This window comes from Cetorhinus maximus, chromosome 18 (genome assembly GCF_964194155.1).
Source record: "Cetorhinus maximus chromosome 18, sCetMax3.hap1.1, whole genome shotgun sequence".
In the NCBI taxonomy this organism is placed as follows: Eukaryota; Metazoa; Chordata; class Chondrichthyes; order Lamniformes; family Cetorhinidae; genus Cetorhinus; species Cetorhinus maximus.
Window position 1 is genome coordinate 5,138,887 of NC_135896.1, and position 26,118 is coordinate 5,165,004.

General features: G+C 41.0%; 1 protein-coding gene across 6 annotated transcripts in view; it reads left to right on the forward strand.

Moving 5' to 3' along the window:
• Window positions 1-26,118, forward strand: part of dicer1 (dicer 1, ribonuclease type III) — a 131,510-nt gene that overhangs the window by 47,722 nt on the left and 57,670 nt on the right. For all 6 annotated transcript variants that reach the window (XM_078561996.1, XM_078561997.1, XM_078562000.1 and 3 more), the window contains 11 exons: window positions 344-526; window positions 1,903-2,065; window positions 3,062-3,192; window positions 3,376-3,510; window positions 8,111-8,271; window positions 9,125-9,296; window positions 9,933-10,405; window positions 12,161-12,293; window positions 14,194-14,436; window positions 18,095-18,249; window positions 25,590-25,722. In XM_078561996.1, the coding sequence (XP_078418122.1) occupies window positions 413-526; window positions 1,903-2,065; window positions 3,062-3,192; window positions 3,376-3,510; window positions 8,111-8,271; window positions 9,125-9,296; window positions 9,933-10,405; window positions 12,161-12,293; window positions 14,194-14,436; window positions 18,095-18,249; window positions 25,590-25,722 (2,013 nt within the window). In that variant the 5' untranslated portion in view covers window positions 344-412. The remainder of the gene's footprint in view (window positions 1-343; window positions 527-1,902; window positions 2,066-3,061; window positions 3,193-3,375; window positions 3,511-8,110; window positions 8,272-9,124; window positions 9,297-9,932; window positions 10,406-12,160; window positions 12,294-14,193; window positions 14,437-18,094; window positions 18,250-25,589; window positions 25,723-26,118) is intronic.

The following is a 26,118-nucleotide window of genomic DNA, read 5'->3' on the forward strand; positions in this document are numbered from 1 at the left end:
GGAGCAAGAAACAGACTTAATGTTTTAAGTCTGTATGGCTTCTTCAGAGTCATACATAAGTATGGATGTTGGGTGAGGTTGAGATTTGGCTTGGCTGTGATTCCCCACCACTGATTACTCATTTTCTGTAAAGGATGACAGTGGCCACTTGGCCAAGGTATTGGTAGGTGGTGGTGTTTGTCGAATCATTCTCTAGCAAGAGTCAACACTTGGAGACAGGGGAAACAGGGTCAAATAAAATTGTACTTCTCAATTTTGAAGTTTGTATTTAGTGTCCTGGGATTGCAAAAGAGCTTCCTTTTGGACAATGGGGCATTACTGTTTGTGTTTGGTTACTTCTCAGGCTTTGCTGGAACATATGAAATGACAGAAACACTGGATGAATGAAAAGACCGCTTTGTGAAACCTAAGCATGGCAGGATTACAGCTCATGACGCCTGCTTCATCACCAATGGGTCCCTTTTTTGGACTGCCGTGGCAACAGGAAGCTATCCATGATAACATTTTTACACCAAGGAAATATCAGGTGTGTGTTGTTTGGAAAATGGTAAACACATGTAGATATTGTTGAACTTGCTCAGACCAGTGTTTGCCCCTTAACCTAGAATTCCCAACACAAATGTGTGTTAAGCTATAGATTTTGATTGCATCCTCATTCCCTCCAGCCCCATTTCCCCCTCCCTGCCCCCTAAAAAAAATTTATCCCTCTAGTCAGAAGCTCACTGTAAAGTCTTCCGTTCCCCAAAATGATATGTTCATTCACGCAAACATGCCTTTCAGACAGAACAATGTCAAACATGTAACACAAGTTTAGACAGTGCCTACTTTGAAGTTATTCCTGTGGGAAGAGGGCAACATACCCAATATGGTTTCAACATGAACACTATGTATAGAAAGCCCCCAAATACAGCTGTGTAATATACTCTTAGTATTTGAGTAATTATAAACTGGGAACAGTTTTTGAACGCATTGAGCAAGATAAAATGAAACTTTAGAACCTTCAACTTCTGTAAAGGAGCATGCTATTTCAAAACTAAATTATTCTAAGCCTTTTTTTTTGCATTCCCAGATACAACTTTATAGCTTGAAGATCAGTAGGCGGATGCCAGATTTGTTGCACTCTTAGTACTGGATTTTAATGTGCCATGATTTATGTGTAGTAGTACAAGTTTATTTTGGGCATTGGTATTCGTATGCTGTAGATAAAATGACAGTTGTGTGTGTTGCTCCACATACACTAGTTAAGATTTTTCCCATTATCACCAGCAGTGACATTCGGTGTTCATCTAACCTTTGTGGGTGTTGCTATTCCCAATCATCTCAGGAAGGACAACTGAGTGAGTTTGAATCCTAATCATACTTGCCTTCACTGAGCCCAACAAAGTCGGTTTCAAGGAAACAATGTATCCTAGCTCTTTCAGTGGCTCAGTTCACCGCCTTCTCAAGGGTAATTGGGGATGGGCAATAAATGCTGGCCTAGACAGCGACGGCCACATCCTGCGAATGAGGGAAAGAAAAGGTTGATGAAGATAGTGTTATTGTTACATGTAGACTAGAAAGTCCCTGCCTGCAACAGTCAGGATCCTACAATTGCCCACATTGCCCAGAACTAGGTAGGAAAACAGGCCCTATTCCTGGGGCTGCATCAAGTGACTTATGCTGGAAGGTGCATTTGTTAGGGACAGGATTGGGCTCGTCTGTGAAGACCACGACAGTTGAAAAACCACTTGCAGTAGCTGCCAGGCTCTTGCATAAAGAGTGAGCTTTTGTGCAACATAATGCCGTTCAGACTGTATCTTCATTTAATTGTGGGGAAAGTAGAGGAAGAATGGAAGGAAAATGATTAGCATTTCATCAGTTTTTAAATTGCTTTTGGACTGATTGCATTGCTGTCTTTTGCAGGTTGAACTTCTAGAAGCAGCTTTGGAACATAATACTATAGTTTGTTTAAATACTGGCTCAGGGAAGACTTTCATTGCAGTGCTACTTACAAAGGAACTATCTCATCAGATCAGGGGACAGTTCAACAGGAATGGATCACGGACTGTGTTTTTAGTTAGTTCCGGTAAGTATCACGCTACATATAGTGTAGCATAACCATGAAAACCACCTGAAAAGGAAACTTAATATTGTAGACTCAATCCCTTTATTTCCATATTGAATAAGATCAGCAACCAATGTTTTTTTTTCAAACTATACACACTAATCTCTGATCTGTCATTAGATTGCAAGGTGTCAGCCTCAGCACCCCTGAGCTAGAAAAGAGCAAAGGTTCCCAGGGTTGATTATTGACATAAGCCCTTCTGGAAAGTATTTGAGTATGAATTGATTTTTTTTTTTACACCCAGCACACCAAATGATTGTCAGCAGACATTCAACTGTAGGACAGCCTTACCCCCCCCCCCCCGCCATGTCAATGTGCGTATAGCTTTTTTTATTCGTTCATGGCTAGGCCAGCATTTGTTGCCCATCCCTAAATTGCCCTTGTTCAGAGGGCATTTAAGAGTCACCCACATTGCTGTGGGTCTGGAGTCACATATAGGCCTAAAGGGTACTAGTGAACCAGATGGTTTTTTAACAATTGGTCATGGTCATCATTAGACATTTAATTCCAGATTTTTTTTTTTATTGAATACAAATTCCATTGTCTGCCGTGGTGGGATTCGAACCTGGGTCCGCAGAGCATTACCCTGGGTCTGTAGATCACCAGTCCAGAGACAATACCACTACGCCATCACCCCCCTGAGTAGGTTAGTAATGAGGATATAGGGCTTTGGGATACTGCAGTAATATGTCATGTTCCCACTGCTGTCCCAGCTTAGACAGTGATGGGGCATCAAACCTAGGACCTCTCAGGACTGCATGGATCAGATAGCCTTTGTGCAAACTCAGTGAAGCAACAGTAGACCAACTTAGGACAATACATAATCTGATGTAGTTAGTTCAGGTAACTTATATGGTTGTATATCTGGAAATTTCTCTATTTAAATGTTGTCATTTGTGTTCAGAATGTACTTGGAAAGGCAATGTATTGGGTAACTGAAAGCATAATCTCTTCCAGCACCCTCTGTGGCTCAGCTAGCAGCAGCTGTCAAGACCCATTCAGATCTGAAGGTGGGGGAGTATTCCAGTATGGAAAGCATTGAGTCATGGGCAAACAAAGAATGGAACAAATGCTTCATTGGGCAGCAGGTATTTCAACACAGTTTCAGAGTATAGTTAGAGATCAGATATGCTGGGTTTGTATATGTTTTGATGTAAAACAACAGCATAGCAAATACTTTTATGTATTAACTAGGCAAACATGTTTCATTTTATATAAAATATGTACTGTGATTGCCCCTTTTCCTCTCCTAATTCTTGTTATGCTCATAGGTGCTAGTCATGACTTGCCACATCTTCTTGCACATCTTGAAAAGGGGCTACCTTTTCCTCTCCAAAATCAACCTCCTGGTGTTTGATGAATGCCACCTTGCAATTAAAGAACATCCGTATCAGGAGATTATGAAGGTATTATGCCTTGCTCTGATTTAGCCAAGTCAGTCTGCCATGACATTCCACAATGGGAGTCAAGACTAAATGTAGTTCTCAAGTGAAGTTGAAGTGTGCAGGGTAATAACCAGAGAATGCATACATTGTTCAGTTGTTATTTTAATGTCATATACTCTGTTCTTTTAGATTTCCGTTATAAATAAAATTTTAATGCCTGCATTCATAATGGAATCTGTCTATGTAAACTTATACATGTTGTAATTATAGCCTCGCCAGTGTGGCACCCTGGATGGAAGGTTTAATTGGAGAGTGAAGAAGAGGAGCCATACGGACTCGAAACGTTAGCTCTTTTTTTTCTCTCTCCACGGATGCTGTTAGACCTGCTGAGTTTTTCCGGCATTTTCAGTTTTTGTTTCAGATTTCCAGCATCCGCAGTATTTTGCTTTTATCTTAATTGGATTGTGAGAGGTTTACATTGTTTCATTTCTATGTGAAGTGGAAATTTATATTACATGCAGATATACATTTGTTTCTTTGCAAATTAATCTAAAACTGCCTGACCACAGTGCCTTAATTTTGATGTCTTTCCAAAATAATCCAAGTTTGTGAACATTTCATCCCTTCCTACCTCCATCACCAATTAAGTTTGATGAACAATGCAATAGTTTGTTTTCTCTTAATTGCTTGTTTCCTCATGTTGATGCGACTTCCTTGGACCTCAAAGAGTTCTAACTATAAATTGAATAATAAGGTAATCTGTGTAAACCAAAATAATCTAATATGAAAAAAAGAGTTTGACTTTTTGTCTTTCATTGAAATAGAGGACATTAAGAACATAAATGAATAGGGATAAACCATATGGCACTTCAAGTCTGCTCCGCTATTCAATAAGATCATGATTGATCTTTTACCTCAATTCAGTTTTCTTGCCATATCCCTATTGGGGATATTAACTGAGTGAAGATAAACAGCTTTAAATCTCAGCTCTTTGAGGTGTTGTGATGTGATGTTTGCTTTTTCTGCTGTTCCTGAGGGTTTCTACTCTTTCTGCTTGAGAGCTGAAGGTGCTCGCAGCTATGCTTTTAGGTCATTCTTACAGAAGTCACGGGTAGCCATCAGGAGTCTCCAGCATTTGTAAAGTTACTCTCCTGTTGTATTGTGAGGGAGCAATTTTGAGCCTTCTACTCTTAAAAAGATGGGAAAAACATTGAAGACATTTTGTATTATTATTAAAACTTACAGTTAACGTCAAAGGCCATATTGCCAAGTATGAACTGTCTTAAGATGCTTCTTGACTAACTGCAGGACCGATGCATAAGGGACCCTTATACTTGCACCTTGTTGAGTAGGATCTGCGTTTGGAGGTTTGTTGAATGGCAAGACTTTGTGCGAGAATCACCTTGTCCTTCCTGGGACTTGATACATGGCAAATAGTAAAACAGAACTGCTTTTGTGGGGGTGAGGGGTTACATCTTCCACATCCCACTCTCTCTTATTCCATCCCATAGCCTGTTACCAGTAAGTCGTTGCAATTCTTTTGCCTCTGATGTGACGGTCTTGATGTGACACAGGAAGAGAGATATACACACAATCCATCAGGTGACTGAAAGGGGCTATGTCCATGTTGATTTTCTTGGCCCCCTGCTTATGTGCATGTAATACATGAACATTGTTTAATACTACGTTTAAACAATGTAAAAAAAAAGATCCTGCAAGTGGGCACTCTAATTACCAGCATTCTCCTAATAGAAACAAAACATTGCCAAGCACATTCAGCAGGATATCTTCCCTTTAGTTGTCTGTTGGAGTGCAACTAAGCAGTCGAACTGGCTAAATGAATCTTGTGCATAAATTCTCACGGGAATGTGATGTATATGTACAGGCGTGTCTGAATTCATAGAGAGTGCAGTTGAGTGTGGCTCCCTCTCCTGCATGGCACCAATCCGGACAAGCATCATCCCTAATGTAACTGGGCTGTCCCTGTGAGTCTGCTCACGTTGCTTAATATTTAAAATTGATAACAGAAGTGCAACAGCTGTTTCTCCTTTTGTTCCTCTCTGCCTCTCTTCCCTTTGGCATGATGCAAGCAAGTCTTCAGACTAAAGGGTTCATGACTGGGCTTCATTTGCCATTACTGCTCTTTGTTAAAAGTGGAATTCATTTGTGTTATTGAACTTGTCAGCTTGATTGATTTGTCTAACCCTGTGGGTGGAGAGGCTACGGAAGTATTTGTTGGAATTTTTATTGCATCTGGCTACAATTGTAACAACTTCTTTGTCGTCTCTGATTAAACATATAATGTTTAAATATTTGTAAAATGGCATCTTTGCTCAGATACACTTGACAGTAATCTCCTAAATAGTGAAAAATGTTGATTGGTTTGTTGCTGGCCTGGTCATATGTTAAACTCTTAATGGCGCAGTGCACTATTCCAAAACTAATCTCTTTCCCCTTTTTTGAAAAAAAACCTTGAAATGACTTAAGTGCCACTGGCTGTAAAATTGCGAATACTGCAGTTTGCTAGCGATCAGCTGATAACCAAAACTTGTACTGACGTTATTTACATTTGCTTATAACTTTGTGCGTCAGAGTACTGATTAATGGTTACTGATATCTCCCATGACAGCCATTATTAGTTGAGAAATGAATAAATTGGGCTACCCTAATAACTTTACTGTATTGTTCAAAGTACCTTTCTGTTATTTCATTTTGAAATAATATAATCCTTGGCCACACCCCAAGTTATTGGTGAGATCCAATTAGGGACCAATAACATTTTGTTTAAAAGAGACAAGGTTTGAGATTCAAGACACTTCACTAAGTGAAGAAAGATCTAAGATTCTACTGGTTTTGGTCAAAGGAAAATAACCATTGCAATACAAGGTTAGAAAGATAAAACAATTTTCAATATCTATCTATATCCTAACATTCAGGGTAAGTATGAGGTACATGTGAATTAACAGACAAACTGTGGTCGGACACATCACACCACACAATAAATGACAGTTGCGACCAAAATGGATTCCATGGATTTCTCAACAACCCACCCAGACATTAGTCACACTGTGAGTTGCCAATCTCACTGAATCTCCGTCTCTTTCACGAGGGTTTCCAGCCTTCACCTTCGAAGATCTTGCCTTGGGATTCTCTCCAAAAGTCGCTCTAACTTGGCTTCAACGATGTCTGACCTCGCAGGGTTTCAATCTCTCCTTCCGACATCCAGTTTCCCTGGATTTCCGCGTATACTCTGACACCAGCTTACAAGCACAATTTCGACTCTTCGGCCATACCAAGCAGAACACCACAGCTCCAAAGGGATACTTCGCCCCAACAACCCACAGCACGGAGTCACAAACCATAGTTGCCCTCCGGGCTTCTCTCGAGCCCACTTCACTTAGTCTGCTCCCCACAGCCCTTTAACTTGGATCTTGTTCTCTGCTCCTTTCTTTTAACTTACCTGGATCCTCTTGCTGTCCCTTGTCTTTGACCCTTAGCTGGGACGCTTGCTGGCTGACCGATTTTAAAAAAAATACTGACTCACCACTGACCCTTGAATTGATTTGATGACCTATCAAAACACTCCCAAGAGGGACCAGCTCTTGTTACTAGGCAGGAACAAATGTAACAAGCAGTGGAACGTCCTGTACCTTTAATGTTACAATCTCTGTTATCTGCTAACTTAGCACATGGGGACATGAGAAAAAGGATTGCACTGTAGGAATATTAGCTTTCGTTGTAATTCTAGGTATCCATTGTCTATCACTTTAATTCACTTCCAGCACTGCCAAAGACAGAAATTTGAACATGAATGAAATGATGGAACAGTAGTTAGCCAACTGTGTGCTCCTGGAGCCTGACCACTTCCCAAAGCACATGATATGGCACCAATTGTGATTGAGCTCATTATTGGTGATCTGGAGAGATCAACTTGATTACTAGTTCTTTTTCTTAAATGCCAAAAGAACCAGTTTCGGTGTGATGAAAATATACTGCACTCCGTTATGGTAGACAAGTAAAGAAACATTTAAGTTTCTCTCCTTGTAAAATGCTTTGGCTAAAAGTTGGGATAATGATACAGACACTTTTTGATACAGGCTTTGGAGAAGTTACTTTTCATAGCATCATAGAATAGTTACAGAACAGAAGGAGGCCATTTAGCCCATCGTGTCCATGCCAGCTCTCCTTAAGGACTACTCAATTCGTCCAACTTGCCTGTCTTTGCATAGGACTTCCCCTGAAGGTGTTGATTTCTTTTTGACTACATGTGGCACTTGTGACCCTTCTGTATCTAACGCAAGAGGCCATTCTTTATATGGGGTAGTGGTAGGAGGATGTATTTCAGCTGAGTCTAGTCCAGTCCATGCCTGACATTAGCTACAAATAAAGATTCATTGACATTCGAAGAGGAGCTCTGGAAGGTGGTTTCTCTCCCTAACCAAGGCACTGCAGCCAGTTGTCACAAAGCTTTTTAACTTCACATCTGGTGATTCTTTTGAGATCTAAGCTTGACGGATTTAAAAATAAATCCACATTCCAGCAGTTTTGAAAAGCCAGTCTCTAGTCTTGAGCTGTTTTCGTGAGTGCTGTTTTAATGCTGTTTTGTTTTTTGGTTATTTAGATGTGTGAGGAGAATCCCTCATGCCCTCGTATTTTGGGACTAACTGCCTCCATTTTAAATGGTAAATGTGACCCTTCTGAGCTGGAGGAGAAGATTCTGAAGCTGGAAAAGATTCTCAGGAGCAGTGCGGAGACTGCCACTGACCTGGTGGTGTTGGACAAGTGAGTTGTATACACGTTCTAGTTTCTTAATTCATTTTGTGATATACGAAGAAGGTACTTTTTGAGGGCCAGTGTTGCTGTAGCACCTTAATCTTTCAATATAAGATTGGTTATAATCTTAAACCTGATTCAGTCTGATGCAAAACTTTTTTTGTGTCTACCTGCTGCAAGGGCTTTACTAGACAAATTTGGATGGGCACAACCCATTTTCTGGTTTGATCATGTACGCTACAAACTGGCCATGATTGAGCAATGAGAACCTAAAAGGTAGAAAATTTACATTGGTTACATGCTTGTCCAGGATCAGACTTTGTGAGATACTACTAGCACGTAGAGTAGGATGGACTTTGTTTTATTTGGCTGTCATAAAGTTGCTTTTCTAGAGCACAAATAATGCAAACTGGTCAGGTTTATCATATGCCTGCAGTTACTCCAGAAGGCAGTGATGGGCCCACCTCTTAATTGCGATTTTTGTTACACAGTGGTTTGGTACATCATTTCAGAGGGCAGTGGGTGAACCACAATGTGAAACAGAAGTTAAATGCAGGCCGGGTGGTATGATTGGGAGGTATCCTTCCCTGAAAGGTACTTGGCTTTTTATAACATTTCAGCTTTCATGGCCACTTTTGCAGGTGCCAGCCCTCAAATTACCACATTTGTTAATTGCCATTGTAGGATTTGAACTTTATTACATCCAAGTCATGTCTATTTTATTATACCTGTAATGAAATTAAATTGTTAATATATGTTATACTAAATTAGTGAAAGTTCTATTTTGAAGACGAGGAAGAGTTGCAGAATAAGTATTGCTGAATATTATGCTTAATTTATTCTTGTCTCCTTTTACCTATAGGTACTCTTCTCAGCCTCATGAAGTTGTGCTTGATTGTGGACCATATGAGGATAAAAGTGGACTGTATGAAAAGCTTTTAAAGGAGTTGGACGAAGCACTTAATTTTATTAATGACTTCAATAACGTATCTGCACATTGTGATGACAGAGGCCCTACTTCAGTCCCTAAGCAGGTATGTGCTGAGAACTGAGTGTGTGGCATGCTCTTCTTGTAATACAGTTCATAGTTTAGCCTCCTGTTTACAAAGGTTCAAACTTATTGTTTCTTTTGGGCAGTAATGCTGAGGACCGAGCTGCAGATTCCAGTGATGTTTTTGTTTGGAATTTAGTTATTGAGGTCCCAACTGTTTACAAACCACTGCTTAGGCTCAAAGATGAGGGCGTAACACGTTGTAGGGCATGAATTTGTGTCCTTGGTTCAAGCTGCACCAATTTCATTAATGTTAGTGAGAGGGATGCCTAATGGAAAATAGGCAATTTTCTGTATCCTAAATTGGTGATCAGTTAGATGTTACCTACTCCATCCATGTTTATTATCAGTAAATGTTACTGATTATGGAGCTGAGTATGACATCATGTAAGACGTTTTCTAAAGCAGAAAATTTTACTTTTTGAGATGGTGAGCTGTCTGGGTCTTTGGTGATTCCCATTCACTTATTTTAAAATTTATTTTTCAGCTTTCAAAGTTTAAAACTCTGCTGCTTCTGCACAAGTGTTTTGAATTCTTCTATAATGTTTGTTATTTAAAGCTAATAATGAAAGGTAAGCTTCCACAATGAATCATTGTGTGTCTCCTTTGATCACCATAGGTACTGGTAGACTGCCGTGCAGTATTAACTGTTCTGGGGCCTTGGTGTGCAGATAAAGTAGCTGGGATGATGGTAAGAGAACTGCAGAAATATATAAAGCACGAGCAGGAGGAGTTGAACAGGAAGTTCCTTTTGTTTACAGACACTCTTCTAAGGAAAATTCACGCACTCTGTGAAGAGCACTTCTCGCCTGCCGCACTCGATCTGAAATATGTGACCCCAAAAGTCAGCAAACTGCTGGAAATCCTGCACGAGTATAAACCATTTGAACGGCAGCAGTTTGAGAGTGTTGAATGGTACAACAACAGAAACCAGGACAACTATGTATCGTGGAGTGATTCTGAAGATGAGGATGAGGATGAAGAAATAGAGGAGAAAGAGAAGACTGACACTAACTTCCCATCCCCTTTCACCAATATACTGTGTGGGATTATTTTTGTTGAGAGACGCTATACAGCAGTTGTCTTAAACAGGTAAGAAATGGTAGAGGCGTGGGTGAGGCCATGATGAGAATCTTAGGTGCAGTTTTATACGCCCTGCCTTTTAATAAGGAAATTGGTGATTTTAAGGAAACTGAGATTTAACATGCAGCAGATTTCACAAAATATTTATACGTGACGAAGACCATTCAGCCCATCTGAATTCATCCATCCAGAAATGTTCTAAAGCCCACCCCTCGCAATCCACCATTGTTGCATTTAATTGTTAATGCTTTGAGTTTTCACCTCTGCTGTTCTATCTAGAAGTTTGTTCCCAACATGATCACTCATTATGCAGAAGTATTTCCTGATAACTGTCTGCATAGAAGTTTTAGTTTCTAGAACCAGTGTCACTTTAAATTATATTGCGAGTAGGATAAAATAGTAATGTTAATATTTTGACCTTTTCCATCCCTGTAATTATATTGTAAATCTGTCCAAGATCACCAGCTAGACGTGTCCTACCTAGGCTGAAGAGCAAGCTTTGCCAACTTTTCATTTGTATTGGTACCAGAATTGAACTCTCTAAACAATGTGGTTTGACCAGAGCACAAGACAACTTGATGACAACTTCTGATTTGTGTTCAACGTATATTCTGTTGGATTTATTGATGGATACAGTGCTTGGTTGAACATGTTGAACAAGATTAAGACTCCTAGGTTTCTCTCAGCTTCACCCTTAATGATTGCAGCACCATTCGAGTGTGTGTGTAGTTAACTAGTATTGAGTGAAAGAGGATAATGGTTTAGAATTTTGCTAACTACTTGTGGCTTTAACATCACTTGGAGATTATAAATGACCTGTTTCACCCCAGGCCATGCCTTCGGAGCAAAAAAAAATGTTTCTAGCCTAAAGACACTGCTTGTTTCATTGAAAATGACAAATTTGAAAATGAGAAATGGGAAACTATTTTCCCATTTTTGGGGGTGGGGGGAGGGCAGGTGGTGGTTACTGGCTGTACTAACCAAGTCATTCTCTGATAATACAAAAATACCTGGGAAAACTCAGCAGGTCTGGCAGCATCTGCGGAGAGGAACACTGGAGGAACAGCACCTCATCTTCCGACTAGGCACTTTACAGCCTTCCGGACTGAATATTGAGTTCAACAATTTTAGATCATGAACTCTCTCCTCCATCCCCACTCCCTTTCCGTTCCCCGCCCCCCCCCCCCTTTTTTTTTCCAATAATTTATATAGATTTTTCTTTTCCCACCTATTTCCATTATTTTTAAGTGTATTTCCATCCATTGTTTTATCTCTACCTTTTAGCCTTTTTTGATTGCTTCACCCCACCCCACCCCCACTAGGGCTATCTGTACCTTGCTCATCCTGCTTTCTACCCTTAATTATAATATCACTACCTTCAACACCTCTTTGTCCTTTTGTCTATGACATCTTTTGGTTATCTCAACCTATCACTGGCCCTCTATCCAGCTCTACTTGTCCCACCCCCCTTTAAACCAGCTTATATTTCACCTCTCTTCTATTTTTACTTAGTTCTGTTGAAAGGTCGTTCGGAGTCGAAACGTTAACTGTGTTCCTCTCCGCAGATGCTGCCAGACCTGCTGAGTTTTTCCAGGTATTTTCGCTTTTGTTTTGGATTTCCAGCATCCGCAGTGTTTTGCTTTTATCTTTCATTCTCTGATAATGTTTGTCTTGGCCTGTGTGGGCTATTTTTTTTTTCTCTCTCTCCATTGCCCTTCCTCCCGCTTCATAGAATTTAACTTAAGTTGATTATCTTACCTCCAGATTAATAAAAGAAGCTGGCAAGCAGGATCCAGAGTTGTCTTATGTCAGCAGTAATTTCATAACTGGTCATGGCATCGGAAAGAACCAGCCTCGTAACAAACAGATGGAAGTGGAGTTCAGAAAACAAGAGGAGGTAAAAGCATCTCATCCCTTTTTCAAAAGGAAGCCATCTAACATTGAACATTGTGTGCCTTCCCTACTTTGACGTTATCTCTGTTAAAGCTGTAAATCTGATATCTTATTTCTGGACAAATTATGTAAGAATGTTCAATATGAACTTCTGTGGAAGCTCTATTGGTAAATCCAGTGAAAGAATAAATCCATACTGTTAGGATGGTCACGCATTGATTCCCTATCTGGCAAGGGTGCTGTAGTTGACAGCACAATGAGGGTGTGTGAACATCACGTGACAAGACATTTGTGCAACTTGGAGGTTTATGTTAACACTGTGGAGCAACTCTCATTAGACAGTGCCTATTTGGCGGCCCAACTATTGGCGCTGATACTCTGAGGAATGCGCAAAATCTGAGTTCAGGTCTGAAGTCCCGATCAGATGTATTAACATTTCTCCAGATGCAAACTGCTGTCAAATATCTAGTGGCATCTTCAAGATAGCAGAATTATCACTAGATGACAGCAAAGCCTATTGGTAGTGTTACAAACAGGGGGTTTTAATTTAAACAGCCCTGATTTCTCCTCTCTCCACCTGTCCGTAAACAGACAGGCCTTTTAATTTTAATTTCCCCATTTTATAAGTGGTGGCGTAGTTTCCCAAACCTTTTGGTTTTGGTGTGATCTAATTTTTATTAACAACTCCACAGGAAACTCGAGAGGGTAAAATCTGAGACTTCGTTTGTTTTGCGCGCGCACACAATGTGGGAAGAGGGTTTGACAGTAGCTACAATCATATTTCTAATCTGTTTGCTTTAATTGTGAAAGGGTCCTGCAATACAGTTACAAATTTTGGATTTTATCTTTCCAAATTCAGGTTGCGCCTGGAGAGAGAATTTTGATTTGCGTGATACTAGAGTTAAGCACTCTTAAGTTTGTAGGTATGTTGGTAGAGAGATCGGTACAAGGGGTGAAATTAAGAACATCACACGACTGGAGTCATACCAGAGCACAGCAGTAGAGTTTTAGCTTGTTTTTTTTAATGGATTTTTTTAAACAAGGTTTATGAAAGCTCAACTTTGGAAAAGGTTGGATACCTTCATGCCTCCTGACTCCAGTTGAGATTTATTTTTATACTGGAGTATTGTTTTCAAATCTGAGCACCACACTATAGGAAGAAAGTCAAGGCCTTGGAGAGGGTGCAGAGGAAATTTACTAGATTAGTGCCAGGAATCAGTGACTTCAGTGGAGGAGCTGGGATTGGTCTCTTTGGAGCAGAGAAGGTAAAGAAGATATATAGGGCCTTGCATCTCAGGGCTCGTGTTTAATCCCACTATGCAGGGCTGGATCAAAGTTCTGCTCCTTGAGTGGTGCCTTTTCAGCCACAACATGCTAAACTCACATTAGCAGTCAGCCTCATTTTTCTCCCCACAATGCATGTTTTACTTAATGGTACCTTATAACTAGGCATAAGGTATCAAACAGGTGATACAGGCTGTTGCAAAGGTGCGCCAGAGTTTAAGACACACCCACTTTTTGCATTGGAAGCAGGTGATTTTTCAAAATGGCAACCACTTAGACCCACACAGGCAGTTCACTTTTATACTCTGCATATAAGTTGATCCTTCGTTTGGTGGAGGGATTGTTCAAGGCTTCAAAGGTTGACTTATACACAAATGTCCACAGTATATAAGACCATTTGAGGTGATGCACACGCTCTCATTTTCTTTCCCTCCCTTTGTAGACTGATTTACCTTGAATACTCCCGTAACCTATGCAGAGAAAACCCAAAGCAGATGGCGAATCGTGTAAAATTGTGCCCTACCACATTGTATTATCTAGTCGTTGAACTTCTGGGACTGCATTAAAGCTAATGCCATTTTTTCTTTTCTTCCCCCCCACCCCAACAAAAATTGTTGTAGGTGCTGAGAAAATTCCGTGCACACGAAACCAATTTACTCATTGCAACTAGTGTTGTTGAAGAGGGAGTTGATATTCCAAAATGCAACCTGGTGGTTCGATTTGATTTGCCAACAGAATATCGCTCTTACGTGCAATCGAAAGGAAGAGCTCGAGCACCCATCTCAAACTACATCATGCTTTCTGATTCTGACAAAATTGAAGACTTCAAAGAGGACCTCAAAACCTATAAAGCAATTGAAAAGGTACCTATTGGTTTTTCACTTGATAGATAACAATCTTAAAGATCCAGAACAGAGATAGCATGGGTTGAATTATTGGAAATTTACTAAATGCTATATTATTTTACAAGGGCAGAGCAGTGATGTATTTTGTCATGAGCTTAAAATATAATTTATTTTTCTGGGTTTTGGTTCCACAGGCATTTTTTTTTTTGTATCTTTCCCATTTGTTTTTGTTTCAATTCATTCTTAGGCTGCGAGAAATGGTGATAAGGCCACATTACTACGTGACAGCTCAGTGACTTGCTAGACTAGAATCACATATAGGCTGGGGCGATTGTGGGGGGCAGGCTTCCTGAAGGAAACTGCTGAAGCAGCTGGGTTTTCCAGCAGCTTTCATATTTTCTGGTACTAGCACTAATTTCTTGAATTCTATCTGCCTTTCAACTCAAGACCAAAAACAAAAATACCTGGAAAAACTCAGCAGGTCTGACAGCATCTGCGGAGAGGGATACAGTTGACGTTTCAAGTCCGTATGACCCTTCATCAGAACTAAGACATATAGAAATGAGATGAAATATAATCTGGTAGAAGGGGGTGGGACAGGAGAGCGCGATTGGGGGCCAGTGATAGGTGGAGGCCAAGAAGAGACTGCCAAAGATGTCATAGAGAAAAGGGCAAAGGGGTGCTGATGGTGGTGATATTATCTAAAGGATGTGCTAATGGGGACATCAAGGGCAGTAGCAGGACAAGCTAGTTAGTGGCAGATGTCCCTAGTGCGGGTGGGGTGGGGGGGAAGGGATCAAAATGGGCTAAAAGGTGGAGATGAAACAATAGATTGAAATAAATTTAAATAGGGAACAGAAAAAAATATAGTTGTAAAAAACTTATAAATTATTGGAAAAGGGGGGATCGGAAAGGGGGTGGGGATGGAGGAGAGAGTTCACGATCTGAAATTGTTGAACTCAATATTAAGTCCGGAAGACTATAAAGTGCCTAGTCAGAAAATGAGGTGCTGTTCCTCCAGTTTGCGTTGAGCTTCACTTGAACATTGCAGCAAACCAAGGCTGGACATGTGGGCATGAGAGCAGGGTGGTGTGTTGAAATGGCAAGTGACAGGAAGGTCTGGGTCACATTTGCGGACAGACCGAAGGTGTTCCGCAAAGCAGTCACCCAGTCTGCATTTGGTCTCCAATGTAGAGGAGACCGCATTGGGAGCAGCGAATGCAGTAGACTAAATTGAGGGAAGTGCAAGTGAAATGCTGCTTCACTTGAAAGGAGTGTTTGGGCCCTTGGACAGTGAGGAGGGGGTGAAGTAAAGGGACAGGTGTTGCACCTTCTGCGGTTGCATGGGAAGGTGCTGTGGGAGGGGGTTGAGGAGTAGGGGGTGATGGAGGAGTGGACCAGGGTGGCTCGAAGGGAACGATCCCTGCGGAAAGCCACCAGAGGGGGTGAAGGGAAGATGTGTTTGGTGGTGGCATCATGCTGGAGTTGGAGGAAATGGCGGAGGATGATCCTTTGAACGCGGAGGCTTGGGGGGGGTGATAAGTGAGGACAAGCGGGACCCTATCATGGTTCTGGGAGGGAGAGGAAGGTGTGAGGGCGGATGCGCGGGAGATGGGCCGGACACGGTTGAGGGCCCTGTCAACCATCGTGGGTGGAAAACCTCAGTGAAGGAAGACATGTCAGAGGAACAGTTCGTTTTGGAAAGTGGCATCACCAGACCAGATGCGACGGAGGCGAAGGACTTGAGAGAATGGGGTGGAGCCCTTTAAGTGAAGCGGGGTGTGAGGAGCTGTAGTCGAGGTAGCTGTGGGAGTTGGTAGGCTTGTAATGAATATTGGTGGACAGTCTATCACCAGAAATTGAGACTGAGAGGTCAAGGAAGGGAAGTGTCAGTGATGGACCACATGAAAATGATGGAGGGGTGGAAATTGGAAGCAAAATTAATAAATTTTTCCAGATCTAGACAAGAGCATGAAGCAACGCTGAAGCAGTCATCGATGTATGGGAGAAAGAGTTGTGGGAGGGGGCCTGAGTAGGACTGGAACAAGGAATGTTCCACATACCCCATAAAGAGAGAGGCATAACTGGGGCCCATGCGGGTACCCATAGCCCAATGAATACCCAACGCAAACTGGAGGAACAGCGCCTCATCTTCCGACTAGACACTTTACAGTCTTCCGGACTTAATATTGAGTTCCACAGTTTCAGATCATGAACTCTCTCCTCCATCCCCACTCCCTTTCCGATCCCCCTTTTTCCAATAATTTATAATTTTTTTACAACTATATTTTTTTCTTTTCCCTCCTATTTTTAGATTTATTTCGATCTATTGTTTCATCTTCACCTTTTAGCCCGTTTTGATCCCTTCCCCCCACCTCCTGTCCCACCCCCTTCTACCAGCTTATATTTCATCTCATTTCTATATGTCTTAGTTCTGATGAAGGGTCTTGAAAGGTCAACTGTATCCCTCTCCGGAGATGCTGTCGGACCTGCTGAGTTTTTCCAGGTATATTTGTTTTTGTTCTAGATTTCCAGCATCCACAGTATTTTGCTTTGAACTCAAGACCTCTGGATTTCACGTCCGGTACACTACCATTCCCACAGTGATTGTTCTTCACATGTCAGTGCAATTAATGAATGTTGGCACGCTCTCATCATGTCTTTTTCTAGCATCCACACATATATAGCCCTTTACAAAAAGGGCCACTGGGTAGCAGTTGGGAATAGAGCTATGGCTGAATTGCCACATGCTCCCCCAACTCAGGAGATAAGGCCAAATAACCTGCTCCTATTTGCCACTGAAACCAGCTACATTGCATAGACCAGGGATCAAGTCTGCTCAGATGTTTTTAATGATTAGACTTTTTAACACTTAAATGGAAATATTTTGAAAATGAGGGTGGAAAATGTCAGCAATGTTGATTAAAGCAAGCTCTTCTACTGCTGGCACATCAGTAACCAGGTTTGATACTTCAGGCCTTGCACTGCAGCTGGCATACTCATGACCTCATACCCACAAGGAACTCAATTGAGATCGATCACCAAATTCAGATCATTTATGAACTTCACAGCCACTCAAGGAGAACTTTGACCTGGCCCTAAATAATGGAATTAAACATGAGTCCTGGAGATGAAAGGCCTATGAGGCAACCACACCAACTAGCCCTACATCCCACTGTGACATTTGTTTCAGCTCTGGAGGAGTATATCTGCTACTTCTGAGGATGTGGTTTTGATTCCAGAATAGCTTCAAAGGTGCAAGTGCTAATGAGTCTATTGTGTGATGAGTGTTTAACCAGTAGTTCAAAATTCTCTCTGAGCCAGGTGAGCTAGTGGCTGGGATGCTACAAATAGCCTTAGTGCTTTGAGCTGCAGATGGTTAAATATTCCTGTTCATCCAGTGACCTCTGCTGGCAAGTGTACATGCATAAATGTTGGCTGAAGACTGAATTGATCTTGCTTTGCATAGCTCAAAAGGCTGCAAGTACTATCGAGGCTTCCTGTGAAGAATGCCTAGGGACATTGGTGCCAAACTTCAGCAAGCATCAGTACCTTCACGAAAGGGGGCAGAAAGGCCTTGGAGTTGATTATGACTTAAAATGCAGTAATTGCAAAACATTGCTCTGTAGCTATATTTTCTGGAAGGTTCATATATTTCCATTGGTACTTTACTAAGATTCTCCGAAACAAGTGCTCAAAGTCTGTGGATTCTGCTGATGTGGAAGTAGAACCTGTCATCGATGATGATGATATGCTTCCCCCATATGTACTGAGGCCAGAAGAAGGGAGTCCGCGAGTAACTATCAACACTGCCATCGGACATGTGAACAGGTAGAGTCCGAGCTTTGCCAATGCCTGAATGCGTTGAATCAATGTCACCAATCTTAAGTTTTAAAGAATCATAGAATGGTTTCAGCACGGAAGGAGGCAATTTGGCCCATCGTGTCCATGCCCACTCTCTGCAAGAGCAACTCCTGTAGTCCTATTACCCTGCCTTTTCCCCATCGCCCTGCAAATGTTTTAGCTTCAAATAATTATCCAATTCTATTGAATCAGCCTCCCGCATTCTCAGGACAGCACATTCCAAACCTGAACCACTTACTGCATAAAAATGTTTTTCATCATGATGCCATCATTTTTGCCAACTATCTTAAATCTGTGCCCTCTGGTTACCAATCCCTCTGCCAATAGGAACAGTTTTTCCCCATCTACTCTGTCCAGATCCCTCATGATTTTGAATACCTCTATCACATCTCCCCTGAATCATCATCTCCAAAGCCTCAGCCCCTCCAATCCACCCATGAAACTGAAATTCTTCATCCTCGGAACAATTCCCATGAATCTACTCTGCACTCTCCCCAATGCCTTCATATCCCTCCTAAATTGTGATGCCCAGAACTGGACACAACACTCCAATTGAGGCCAAACCAGCCTTTTATATACTTTTCTACACCATGCCAGGATCCCATATGCTTTATTAACCACTCTCTCAACCATGCTCTACCACCTTCAATGGTTTGTGCCCATATACCCCCAAGTGCCTCTGTTCCTGCACCCCCTTTAGAATTGTAATCTTTATTTTAAATTGCCTCTCCTCATTCTTTCTACTAAAATGAAATAACTTCACACTTCTCTGCATTTAATTCTCTTAAAACTCTTAAAGTAACTGTCCATAGCTTTTTTTTTGTAATTTTATACCCTACCTATGTCCAAATGAAAGTATAAGATGACTAGAAATGCAAAAAAAAACTGGTGCCGAGTAGTGCAGGGTAGGCACAGTGCCTCTAAATTGGTGTTCCCCAGTTCTGTATCTCTAGGGACACACTTGGGATCAGAAGCTATGTGGAGCTGCGCACATTCTCCTTAGAGTGAGTGAAGAAGGATGAGAGATTTAATAGCGGTGTTTGGCTAGAGTAGGTAAGGATAAACTTTGCATTGGCAGGAGGGCCATTAACCAGAGGACACAGATTTAAGGTCATTTGCAAAAAGGCATAAGAATTTTTCTTTATACAATGAGTTATGATCTGGAATACGCTAAAGGAACAGTGGAAACAGATTCAATAGTAACTTTCAAAAGGAAACTGAATATATACTTAAAAGGAAAAATTTCGGGTCTTTGGTAAGGAGTAGGGCGTTGGGATTAATTGGTAGCTCTTTCAATGGGCTAAATGGTCATCTTCTGTGCTTTATGTACACATCCATTGTTACTAAAATGTGTGTCTATTGCATTGATTCAAAACAGAAAAAGCCATCTTTATTTTTCAGGGCTAAGTTTCCTTAGGCCTCCCCGCCAGTTTGCATGTTGTTTAGTCATGAGGAGTTTCTGTGATGTGTCATGAGCATTTCAGCAGCTATTGTCCTGAGTGTAACCTGGAATAATGCCCTGTGAAAGCAAACCTTTGTTACTCTGCAAGGTGGTCTAATGAGATACATAAATCTGTGGGGCAACAATTTATTGTGACTCACCACCTTCATGCATTTTTTTTTTAAAGCATGCTTTGTTTAACGACAAAAACTTCCACTTTCCAACATTCCAAATTTTTACCATTTTTAGATTTTTTCATTATCTTGATGTTCAGGATTACCGTTGCTTTTGGGATGCTACAAGTTTACATGGAAAATCATTTTGTGGTAGATAAAATACAAGGCCCTTGAGAACATTGAAATCATTGAAAGCAAGGGAAAGGCAAGGAGTTTCTACAATGAGTGGATGACGCATTGCCCTAGACTACTGCCAGAAGGAGAAAATTGCCCCTTTGTGGCTATTAATCTCTTGGGCAAGAAATATATAGAAATGGGAGTAGCCTGTTTAACCCCTTGACTCTGTTTTGTCATTCAGTGAGATCATGACTGATCTGTGACCTAACTCCTTATACCTACCTTGGACCCGTACCCCTTTAATACCTTAGTTTAGCAGATATCTGCCAGCCTCAGATTTTAAATGAGCCCCGATCTCCTGAACCTTCACTGATTTAATTAGTGCACAGAGTTTGCACGCAAGGTTCTTGAGCACTTTGCTCTGAATATAGCAAAATTGTATTTGAAAGTACAACACTGGAAATCATTGAAAAGGGAAACAAAGATTGAGTCAGGGCATGAAACTATTAAACTAAACTGTATAAAATATTGGCCATATCACACTGCATTACCATTGATCGCTGTAGCCTATAGGTCACCAACTAGTAGGAAGGATCTGCAAGGAAATTAGAGGGGTTCAAAAATTATAGAGTAGTTATAATGGGGGACTTTGATTATCCAAACATAGACTGGGGTGGTGGTAATTTAAAGGTTAGAGAGGCGCAAGAGTTCCTAGCATGTGCTCAGGAACATTTTCTACAGTGGTATGTTCCCACTCCAACGAGAAAGGAGGCACTGCTCGACCTGGTTTTTAGGAATGAGGTGAGCCAAGTAGATCAAGTGACAGTGGGAGAATATTTAGGGGACGGTGATCATTGTGCTACAAGGTTTATGATGACCACACAAAAGGACAAAGAACAATCTAGGATAAGAATAATTAACTGGGGGAAAAGCCAACTTCAATGGGATAAGAATGGATCTGGGTCGCAAAAATTGGAGCCAAAGGTTGGTAGGAAAAATGGTAGCTAAACAATGGCCTGCCTTTAAAGAAGAGATGGTTCGGGCAGAGTCAAAGTATATTCCCTCAAAAGGGAAAGGTAGGATAAACAAATCCAGAGCTCCCTTGATGACAAAGGAAACAGAAATTAAGCTAAAGAAGAAAGTGTGCTTATGGCAGGTATCAAGTAGAAAATACAATTGAGAACCAGGCTGAATATAGAAGGTTCAGAGGAGAGATAAAAAAGCAAATAAGAGAGGCAAAGAGGGAGTATGAAAAGAGACTAGCAGCTGACATAAAAGGAAAGCTCAAAGTCTTCTATAAACATGTAAATGGAGGAGTAGGGCCAATTGGGCACCAAAAATGAGATTTACACATGGATGCAGTGGGCATGGCTGAGGTATTAAATGAATGCTTTGCATCTATCTTTACTAAGGAAGAGGATGCTATCCAATCCACGGTGAAGGAGGAGGAAATTCAGTCAATAGAAGGATGTAAAATTGATAGCGGAGGTATTGGATAGGCTGCCTGTACTTAAAGTTGACAAGGCACTGGGACCAGGTGAAATGCAGCCAAGGATACTGAGGGAAGTGAGTGTGGAAATTGCAGAGGCACTGGCCATAATTTTTCAGTCTCCCTTAGATTCTGGGGTGGTGCCAGAGGACTGGAGAATTGCAAATATTACACCCTTATTCAAAAAAAGTGTAAAGGAGAAGTCCAGGAACTACAGGCCAGTCAGTTTAACTTCGGCAGTGGGGAAATTTCTGGAATCTATAATTCAGGACAATTAATAGTCATATGGACAAATGGGTTAATTAAGGAGAGCCGGGGAAAATTGTGTTTAACTAACTTGCTGGAGTTTTTTGAACAAATAATGGAGAGGGTTGATGAGGGCGATACTGTGTACATGGACTTCCAAAAGGCATTTGAAACGATGCTGCACAACAGACTTGAGCAAAGTTATCTCATGTAGTAAAAGGGACAGTAGCAACATGGATATAAAATTAGCTAAGTGACAGGAAACAGAGTAACGGTTAATGGATGTTTTTCTGGCTGGGGGAAGATTTGTAGTTGAGTTTCCCAGGGGTAGATCTTGGGACCCTTGCTTTTCCTGATTATATATTGGTGTACAGCAAACAATTTCAAAATTTGCAGACAATACATAACTTGTTGCATTGTAAACTGTGAGGAGGTCGGAGTAGAACTTCAAAAGGACATATACAATTTGGCGGAATGGGTGGATAGGTGGCAGATGAAGTTCGAAGCGGAGAAATGAGGTGATATGTTTTGGTAGGAAGAACATGGAGTGATAGTATAAAATAATACAATACTAAAGGGGATGCTGCAGGAGCAGAGGGACCTGGGTGTATATGTGTATAAGTCATTTAAAGGTGGCAGGAGAAGTTGAGAAAATAGTTAATAAAACATACAGTACCCTAGGCCTTATCAATAGGGGCATAGAGTAAAAGAGCAAGGAGGTTATGTTGAACTTATATAAAGCACTAGTTAGACCTCAGCTGGAGCATTGTGTGCAGTTCTGGGCGCCACATTTTAGGAAGGGTTGAGGCATTGGAGAGTGTGCAGAAGAGGTTTATGAGAATGGTTCCAGGGATGATAAACTTCAGTTATGAGGAAAGATTGGAGAAGTTGGGTCTCTGTTCCTTGAAGAAAAGAAGGCTGAGCGGAGCTTTGATGGAATTATTTAAAATCATGAGCCTGGACAGAGTAGAAAGGGAGAGACTGTTCCCATTGGTGGAAGGATTGAGAGCCAGAGGGCACAGATTTAAAGTAATTGGTGGAAGAAGCAAGAGCAGTATGAGAGAACTTTCTCACATAGGTGGTTACAGTCTGGAATGCACTGCTTGAGTGTAGTGGAAGCGGGTTCAGTCGAGGTATTCAAGAGGGAATTAGATGATTATTTAAAGAGAAACAACCTACAAGGTTACGGGTAGAAGACAGGAGAATGAGCATTTCACTTCGTGCCATTCAGAGAGCTGGTGCATACATGATGGGCAGAATGGCGGCCTCCTGCACAAACCACTCTGATATTTCTGTAACATAGTCCATGAGGAGCTAAGACCAAGTGAGCAGTAACCAGGGTTAGTGAGCAGTGTGCCTGCTTTTCAATGTTTACACTTAAAGAAATGCTCCAGACAATTTTGTTTTGTTTCCATTTTGTGCATGACAGTGATGGGAGTTTGAATTCAATATATTAAAAAAATCTGGAATTAAAAGTCTAATGATGACCATGAAACCATTGTCAATTGTTGTAAAAACCCATCTGGTTCACTAATGTCCTTTAGGGAAGGAAATCTGCTGTCCTTACATGATCTGGCCTACATGTGACACCCGTGGTTGGCTCTTAATTGCCCTTTTTCAGAGGCATTTAGGGATGGGCAATAAATGCTAGCTTAGCCAACGACACCCACACCCCATGAATGAATAAAAGAATGTGCTGCTGTCCTGCAATTGGCAGTATAGTAATATAGGTTTGCACAAGTTTCCATTATAAATGGAATTTTTGAATTTTACTGAATTCTGGGCCAAATGCACCCTTGCTTCATGCTCATTCAGGGACTTTGCCTAACAATATTTCATGTAGGAACTTGTAGTCAGCAATGGCAGCCAAAATTTCGCCATTTACTTAATGCTGGAGTTCTACCTTTTGGAGGCTGCATCACCCAGTAACCTTAAATGGTCTTATTGCAATACCAAAGTTAATTTTGCGCTATTTCCTCTCGTTTTGTTTCCATTTTGTGCATGGAGGTGATGGGATCCAGGGTATTAAGTTGAATAAAAGTAGCTTGTGTGATATTTTCAGTATCTTTAAAATGTAACCTGCAACTTCTATCATTTTATGACCACTTATTTTACTTTCCACAATTTATATATTTATATAATGGTTCAGTGTAGAAATAGGATACATATTAGGGACGTATTGGATCAATATCTGTGTATTAGGTGACATCTCAAACTACCCAATAAATTTATTACAAACAAAAACAAAAGTTGTTGGAAAAACTCAGCAGGTCTGACAGCACCTGTGGAGAGAAAAACAGAGTTAACATTTCGACCCCAGATGACTCTTCAGAACTAAAGAGAAGTAGAAATGTGGTGAAATATGTACTGTTTAAGGGGGGTGGGACAGGTGGAGCTGGATAGAAGGCCAGTGATGGGTGGAGGCAAAGGAGAGATTGCAAAAGATGCCATAAACAAAAGGTCGAAGGAGTGTTGATGATGGTGATACTGGCTAAAGGAGGTGCTAATGGTGACATTAAGGGTTGAAAGCAGGATGAGCAAGTGACAGATGGCCCTGGTGGGGTGGGGTGAGGTGGCAATATGGGAGAAAATATCAAAATAGGCTAAAAGGTGGGGATAAAACAATGAATGGAAATAAATTTTAAAAATAATAGAAATAAGTGGGATAAAATGTGTATATATAAAAATTAAAAAATAAATATTTGAAAAAAGGGGTGAGGATGGAGGAGAGTGTTCATGATCTGAAGTTGTTGAACTCAATGTTAAGTCCGGAAGGCTGTAAAGTGCCTAATCGGAAGGTGAGGTGCTGTTCCTCCAGTTTGCGTTGAGCTTCACTGGAACATTGCAGTAGGGCAAGGCAGGACATGTGGGCATGAAAGCAGGGTGGTGTGTTGAAATGGCAGTCTCCTCTACATTGGAAAGACCAAATGCAGATTGGGTCACCACTTTGCAGAACACCTTCAATCTGTCCGCAAGCATGACCCAGACCTTCCTGTCGCTTGCCATTTCAACACACCACCCTGCTCTCATGCCCACATGTCCGGCCTTGGCCTGCTGCAGTGTTCCAGTGAAGCTCAACGCAAACCTGAGGAACAGCACCTCGTCTTCCGATTAGGCACTTTACAGCCTTCCGGACTTAACATTGAGTTCAACAACTTCAGATCATGAACTCTCCTCCTCCATCCTCACCCCTTTTTGATCCCTTTTTTCAAATATTTATTAATTATTATATATACATTTTTTCCCACTTATTTCTAATATAATTTTTAAAATTTATTTCCATTCATTGCTTTATCCCCACCCTTTAGCCTATTTTGATCTTTTCTCCCACATTGTCCCACCCCAACCCCACCAGGGCCATCTGTCACTTGCTCATCCTGCTTTCTACTCTTAATGTCACCATTAACACCTCCTTTAGCCAGTATCACCACCATCAACACCCCTTCGACTTTTTGTTTATGACAACTTTTGCAATCTCTCCTTTGCCTCCACCTATCACTGGCCTTCTATCCAGCTTCATCTGTCTCACCCCCCTTATACAGTACATATTTCACCACATTTCTACTTCTCTTTAGCTCTGAAGAAGAATCATCTGGGCTCAAAATGTTAACTCTGTCTTTCTCTCCACAGATGCTGTCAGACCTGCTGAGTTTTTCCAGCAATTTTTGTTTTTGTTTCAGATTTCCAGCATCCGCAGTATTTTGCTTTTATTTTACAATAAATGTATTACCCTGTGTTACATTTGCCCTTTGAATAAACACTAAATTTGATTGTTGTACACAGGCAAAGTATAATGTTTTAAATGTACATCGTAATTTTTCTTGTGTTTCTCTAAAAGATACTGTGCCAGGTTACCAAGTGACCCATTCACACACTTGGCCCCAAAATGTAAAACACAGGAACTTTCGGATTGTACTTTCCAGTCAACTCTCTACCTTCCAATCAACTCGCCCCTCCGTGTTCCAGTAACTGTGAGTAAGCATTTCATTTTTAACATTAACCTTATTAATGTCGACCTTGCTGGTCATATACTTGCCCCATAGTTTCAACTCAAGATTTTTCTCTCACTTCTATGTATGTTGATGTTTAAAACATGTAATTCATTTTCTATCCTTTTCTGTATGTGACTTAGATCAGATTTTCAATCCAGGCAATTGATAAAACCCTCTTAAACTGGTTTAGTAAAGGCAGTAGCCCGCCAGCATAAACATCTTAACTGAAAGGCACTGGACTAAATTCTTAAGATGCAATGTAGTGAATAGAATGCAGTTTTGTGACTGATAACTCATGGCAATAAGCTGCACCCTATTCAGGGAGCAGGCCTACCATCACATTCAACATTATCCAAATCCCATGAACAAATTTAA